Source organism: Solea senegalensis, linkage group LG2, assembly GCF_019176455.1.
Source record: "Solea senegalensis isolate Sse05_10M linkage group LG2, IFAPA_SoseM_1, whole genome shotgun sequence".
NCBI classification, from domain to species: domain Eukaryota; kingdom Metazoa; phylum Chordata; class Actinopteri; order Pleuronectiformes; family Soleidae; genus Solea; species Solea senegalensis.
The window spans coordinates 714,145-721,573 of NC_058022.1; the positions used below are offsets into that span (position 1 = coordinate 714,145).

At 47.9% G+C, this 7,429-nt stretch overlaps 1 protein-coding gene across 1 annotated transcript; it reads left to right on the forward strand.

The window, feature by feature from the left end:
• Window positions 1–63: 63 nt before the first annotated feature.
• Window positions 64–3,002, forward strand: LOC122763158 (uncharacterized protein K02A2.6-like). The gene is given in 2 exon segments (XM_044018221.1): window positions 64–900; window positions 902–3,002. Coding segments are annotated over 2 exon segments (2,745 nt in total). The 3' UTR covers window positions 2,810–3,002.
• The last annotated feature ends 4,427 nt before the right edge of the window (window positions 3,003–7,429 follow it).

The following is a 7,429-nucleotide window of genomic DNA, read 5'->3' on the forward strand; positions in this document are numbered from 1 at the left end:
GTTGACCAGAAACCCAAATCCATCATGTAAAAAAAGAGACCTTGGAGGAGGTACTGGTGGAGTATGGGGAGGTTTTCAACGAGGAACTCGGGAGATTTAAAGGCCCCCCAGCAAAAATATGTGGACAAGGAAGCAGTCCCCAGGCCCGTCCCATATGCCATGAGAGGTAGAGTTGAGGGTGAACTAAACCGTCTCCTTTCTCAGGAGGTTATTGAACCAGTAAAACATGCTGAGTGGGCCGCGCCTGTGGTTCCTGTGTTAAAACCTGATGACACAGTAAGACTGTGCGGAGATTACAAGCTGACTGTAAATCAGATCTCAAAACTGGAACAGTACCCAATCCCCAGAATTGAGGATCTGTTTGCTACGCTTTCGGGGGGACAGAAGTTCACAAGGTTAGATCTGAGTCATGCCTATCACCAGATTCCCCTGGATGAGGAAGCAAAGAAGTATGTGACCATAAATACGCATAAAGGATTGTTCACATACAGAGTGCTACCTTTTGGTGTTTCATCAAGCCCAGCGATATTTCAACGGACCATGGAGGGACTGCTGCAGGGCATTCCTCGTATCACCATCTTCCTGGATGACATTCTTCTCACAGGGAAAGACGACCAAGAGCACCTGCAGACTCTGTCCATGGTTCTGAATCGGCTAGAAGAAGCTGGTCTGCGACTTAAAAGAGCCAAATGCTTATTCATGAATGAGGAAGTGATTTTTCTGGGTCATAAGGTGGATGCAACAGGACTGCACCCAGTCCATGAGAAGGTGCAAGCAATCCAAGAGGCACCCACACCTTCAAATGTGACAGAGTTGAAGGCATACCTTGGACTGTTAAACTATTACAACAAGTTCCTACCCAATCTGTCAACTGTTCTTGCTCCAGTGCATAAACTGCTAAAAAAAAGACACAAGGTGGCAGTGGGGAGAGGCACAACAAGTTGTTTTTGAAAAATCAAAAGAAATGATGCAGTCTGCTAAAGTGCTGGTGCATTACGACCCAGAGAAGGACATTGTGCTCTCATGTGACGCATCACCGTATGGAGTAGGTGCCGTGCTGTCACGTCACATGCCAGATGGAACGGAGAGGCCCATAGGATTCACCTCACAAACTTTAAATGCAGCGGAAAAGAACTATTCACAACTGGATAAAGAAGGATTAGCAGTGATGTTTGGAATAAAATGTTTCCATAAGTACATTTATGGACGGAACTTCACTATAGTGACAGATCACAAGCCTTTGTTGTCACTTTTCAGTGAGATGCGAGCCGTACCACAGATGGCCTCACCCAGAATCCAAAGGTGGGCGGTAACCTTGAGAGCCTACGAATATTCGATAGTGTATAAGGAAGGGAAGTATCACTGCAATGCGGATGCTCTGAGCCGCCTTCCTTTACCAGGAAAAGTGGAAGTGGAGAGACTGGAAGAGAGAGTTCTCATGCTAGAGAGCTCTGACATCACGCTGGTGACATCTGATCAAGTGAAAGCATGGACAGACAAAGATCCAGTACTCTCGAGGGTGCGGGAGATGGTACAAATTGGCTGGTCATCAAAACTGAAAGGGGAGGAGTTTGCCCCTTATGAGGTGAGGAAACATGAGCTCAGTATCCAGAATGGGTGTGTGTTATGGGGCTCGAGAGTGATTGTGCCACATCCAGGTCGAGGAAATGTTATGAAGCAGCTTCATCAGTGCCACCCAGGAGTGTCCAGAATGAAGGCATTGGCTAGGAGTTATGTATGGTGGCCAAATGTGGACAAAGAGGTGGAGGATACTGTAAAGGGCTGTACAACATGTCAAGAGCACCGCAACATTCCTGCACCAGCTCCATTACACCCCTGGGATTGGCCTGACAAACCGTGGAGCCGTATCCATGTGGATTATGCCGGACCGTTTATGGAAAATATGTTTTTTGTGCTTGTTGATGCACATTCAAAGTGGATGGACGTGTATCCAGTGAACTCTGCCACTTCAGCCACCACAATTGAGTGCCTGCGTACAAGTTTTAGCAACCATGGACTGCCTGAGTTGTTGGTGTCTGATAATGGCACTTGTTTCACCAGCACCGAGTTCAAAGACTTCCTGAACAAAAATGGTATCCGTCATGTGACCTCTGCACCCTACCACGCCGCCAGTAATGGGTTAGCAGAAAGAGGGGTACAAACATTCAAGAGAATGATGAAAAAATGTCCAGAAGGCACACTGACAGCTAAGGTAGCCAGAGTATTATTTAGCTACAGAGTGACTCCTCACACTACAACAGGTCTATCCCCAGCAGAGCTGCTTCTCGGGAGGAAGCTATGTTGCACCCTGGATTCAATCCACCCAGACCTAAGCAGGAGAGTGAAGGAATACCAAGAAAGACAGATAAAAGATCACAATAAAAAGGCAAAAGGACGTTGGTTCAAAACAGGAGACTCAGTGATGACCCAGAACTTCAGTCTAGGACCCAAGTGGATTCCGGGAATTATTGAGTCGGTGACTGGACCAGTGTCCTACAAGGTGATGCTGGGTGATGGGAGAGTAGTGAGGAGACATGTGGACCAGATTCACACTCACCACCAGAGACCAGGGAAATGCAACAGCAACCAACCTGCGGATGCTAGTCGGCCAAGTCAGGCTGATGAAGCATGGCTGGAAGCTGAGGAGGTGCTATTCAGTGGTGACCAGTTGGAGGAGCCAGCAGTTGTTGAAGCTGTAGGAAGCTCAGAGACTGAACAAGGAATGGTAACAAATGCAACTCCAGTAAGAAGACAGTCAAAAAGGGAAACTAAGTTGCCCAGCTATCTTAAGGATTTTCAGTTGAATTAAGGGAAACTTAATAGTGTTGTTTGGCACTTAACAGGAGTTAAAGACAGTTATAAGGTTCCAGTGAAGTTGTATAGCAATTGCTTAAGGGGAGAGGGATGTAATAACTGTGGGAACTGAGAGCAGTATATACATGTCCACTAGGGGGGGCAATGAGTCGAGTAATTGCCTGTTGGGCATGTTACAGAAGTGAAGAAGACAATAAGCTCTGGGTACTATGTAGATCAGGGGTGTCAAACTCATTTTTGTTCAGGGGCCACATACAGCACAATTTGATCTCAAGAGGGCCGGACCAGTAAGAATAGTAAAATAATAGCATAATAACCTATGAACAACAAGAACTCCTTGCTTTTTTTCTCCTTTGTTTTACATTTAATGAAATGTTTTGTAATATTTTTACAAAACATGAAATTTCTTGAGAAATATAAGTGCAATTTCAACAATATCGTGCCCAAATGTACTATTTACACAGCACACAGGATCTAAAAAGGCACAGCATTTAGTAACAGGTATCTGGATGAGAAAAATATTGTATTTGACATTACGTTTAGATTGTAATCGTAGTGTGAAATTTTAACAAATTCATCCTGTGGGCCGGATTGGACCCTGTGGATGTTTGACACCCCTGATGTAGATGCTGTGATCGTGACTACACTGTGTTCGTCCTTAAAAAAAATAAACCTTCCCTCATGTTCAGCAAGAAGTCTCCCGTGAGTTACTACAGGACGCAAACGGGAGAGACGATGATGATGGGGACGGTGAGTGGATTCTTGTTCGGAGAGGACGCGGCAGACGGCGCGACACGGGCGGCCGCTCACAGCCGTGTTACGACGGCTCTTATCCACGCCGCTTTCCCACACAGCGGCGTAGTTATACTTCGGTCACCAGAGGTGATTCTTTTATTGATGGCCGCTTCAACACCGGACCTCGTTACGCTCAGCAGCCCATGGCAAACAGAGCGTCCCGCGTTCCTTCCCGCACGCGGCAACAGTGGAATAACGGAGAGCAGCGGCGGGATCGCCAGTTTTACCGCACACCCCCACAACGTGCGGAGGAGACCTACTGGGAGGATCGCCTACCACAGCAGGGTCCACCACAAGGGCAAGGGCGGCAGCGGCGGCAGCAGCAGCGCTATTTTCAGCAGGGAACACAGCAGCGTGAATTTCAGCGGCAACTGCCACCGCGGTCACAGCAGCAGCCACCGCGGTCACAGCAGCAGCCACCGCGGTCACAGCAGCAGCCACCGCGGCGCCAAAACCAACAGTTTCCACAGCAATTACGTCAGCCACAACGCCAATTTCAGCGGTGGCCACAACAGCGGCGACAGTAGCGGGTTGCATGGCAACGCCCACAGCGACCTCAACAGCGTCCACAGCAACAGCAGCAGCAGCGCCCCCAGCGGGCACATCAGGTAGAGAGTAATGACCCGGATTTCATTGAGAAGGTGCACATTTTGCACCGGATTATTAAAGCTGCACACCACCTTAATAATGTTTCCGGAGATGCTCCGCCCCCAACATAAGCCATATGACTGAGACACTGGCGCTTTTTATTAAGCCAGCTTCTCCCAGTGAAGCGACAGCGTTGTTATTGGAGGGAAATGCTAAGAACTGGGAGCACACCTACATCCTGGTGCTACAGCAGCATTATAAGGGGATTATCCGGGAGGATGTGAACAGTTTGGCGGTTTTTAATGATCAGAACTGGCAGGATCCGTTCCAGGTGGCTTCTTCTTGGGCAAGAAGAAATATTGGGAGAAGGTTACTGCCTGAGACTTTACAGCAGGTGGAGGCAGAGATTATGGTGCGGCTCGCGGAACACGCCACAGCTCCAGCTGCTGTAATTCCAGCACCCTCACTGCCAGTTCCAGCCTTATTAGTGGCTCCAGATTCAGCTCCAGCTCCAGTTCAGGCTGCTCCAGCTCCAGTTCAGACAGCTCCAGCTCCAGTTCAGGCAGCTCCGGCTCCGGCAGCTCCTGCTCCAATTCAAGCAGCTCCAGTTCTGCTACCAGCCGCAGCTCCGGCTCTTTCAGCACCAGGGATAGCTCCCATAACAACTCCAGCTCCAGTTTCCGTTGCCGCTCCTGTTTCAGGACCTGGGACAGCTCCAGTCACAGCTCCAGCTCCCTCCACAGTAGCAGCTTTTTTTTCAGGACCAGGGACAGCTCCAGCTGCAGCACCTTCTCTCAACACCTTCAGCACCATCGTCAGAGCACAGGTACACCAGAGTGTGGGCACAAGTATGGTGTCTTCTGCCACAATGACAGACTTTGGTCATGACTGGAGTCCACAGCGGTCGGACATGGGTAATGACATGCCTCCTCCCATTCTTACCCCCTTCCGCTTACCTGTTTCACCTCCTCCACCAACGAGGACAGGACCGTCCCTATGGTCTTCTTCTGCCCCAGCAGCAACCTCTGTGGGGTCTCTTCCTGCTCCTGCCCCCGTTTTTTCTCCTCCATCGACTTCTGCACCCTTCATCTCTCCGCCTCTGGCACAGAGGCTCCGGAGAGCGAACACGGGCAGAGCGACAGTGACAGCAACACCTGCAAACCCCTCCACCCCACAGCCACGGAGGGTTCTCTCTGCTTCTCGTCCAGAGGCCGTGTTTGATGTGGACACTATTTCGGTCCTTGTTTCGGAGGAGGAGGAGGAGGAGGCCTTCAGGCTACACCACCACACCCCTCTCCCCTTCAACGACCATTTAGTCTCCCTGCAAGGCTATTTCAGCCCACAAGCAGCCCCAGTAACACTATGACCAGATTTCTGGCAGCTCAGTCACCAACAACGGGCATGCGTAGAGTGACGAGACGCGTGACCATGCGCAAGATGAAGGAATGGGGATTGAATGTGAGGAGGAAGAACCTCATTATTGGAGACTCTAACCTTTGCAGGTTTCCAGCTTTCCGGGAGCAGCACCTTCAGATAGATTGCTATCCTGGGGCCAACTTCCGGCATGCTGGGGCGGTCATCTCCAAGGCCACCTGTACCACACAACCGGAGAAGATCATCCTGGCATTTGGACTTAACCACTGCTCACAGAGGCTACATCCCACCTCGGTGAAGCAACTCCAGGCAGCTCTGCGGGCCACGAAGCTGCGTTTCCCAGATGCCAGGGTGATGGTACCCATCATTAACTTCTCCCCTTCTCTCCCTCAACAGGAGAGGTTTGCATTACAGGCTCTGACTCGCTACATATTCGAGAACTGCGATTCGATAGAAACGATTCAGAGGGATAAGTTCAGCATGGGACCAGACAACGTTCACTGGTCCAAGGAAACGGCAAGTGCCATTTTGTCTCACTGGTGTGAGGCATTAAACTAGGGAGCCCCTCAAGCTCTTGTTTATATGAGGGGTTTAAGAATGTTTTGGTTTTGTCTAACTGTGTTCATTTGTCCACCCCATAGGTTGCTCTTCTTAACAGAGGCCTGACCTTCGTCCCCACCATTAATATTAATAGTAATATCAGGCAACAGTCTAGATTCGACCTTCAAAATTACCATAGAAGATTAAAGTTGGCAGCTTTCTATGATGATGAGGGTGATTCCACTACATCTGATTAAGCCCCCCTCGATGCACAACTACCCACCCAAGTTGTTAAGTTAATCAAAAAGGACTCAAAATATCTGGACCGTCATTTCAGGATCCAGCATGTGACTCCAAATTTGACAAGGGAAGAACATTTAGCACTAAAAGAGTTGAAGAATAAAAATATCATTATTATTAAACCTGCAGATAAAGGCAGTGTAGTTGTAGTTATGGACCGAGGGCAATATTTGTGGGAGGGATACAGACAATTAAACGATAAAAACTATTACATTAAATTACAAAAACCAATTTATCTGGACACCATCCCATTAGTGACAAAAATCTTCAATAAACTTCATGAGAAGAAGTTTATTAATTGGAAACAAAAAAGTATTTACTTGGTGATCCAGAGCCCAGACCTAGACATTTTTACATGTTGCCAAAGATACACAAGGACCCTGTTAAGTGGAGCAAGCCACATGTGATTCCCCCGGTCACCCTATTGTTTCTGACTGCAGCAGTGAAACCTATAGAACAGCAGAGTACCTGGACTTTTTCCTGAATCCTCTGTCCACTACGCACCCTAGTTACATTAAAGATACATATGATTTTATAGATAAAGTAAAAAACATACATATTCTGGCAGATTCGATCTTGTTTACTATCGACATTGATAGCCTCTACACAAATAGAGATATAAAAGGAGGGAATTCAATCTGTGAAGAACATTTTTTCCAAAAATTATGATAAAAAAGACGGGATAAAGAATTATTACAATTATTACATTACATTACATGTGATTTAGCAGACGCTATTATCCAAAGTGACTTATAAAAGTGCATTTAAACATTTGGGTACAAATAAGAGCTAGAAGTAAGAGCTTCAAGTAGAACAAACTATGAAGTGGTAGTCATAAGTGCGATGTACAAGTTTTGTTTTTTTTGTCGTCTTAGTCGAGGTAGAGTCGGAAGAAATGTGTTTTTAGTCGGCGGCGGAAGATGTGGAGGCTTTCAGCTGTCGATGGGGAGATCGTTCCACCGTTTGGGAGCGAGGACAGTGAACAGTCTCGAGTTCTGCGAGTGCCTCTGCGATCCTC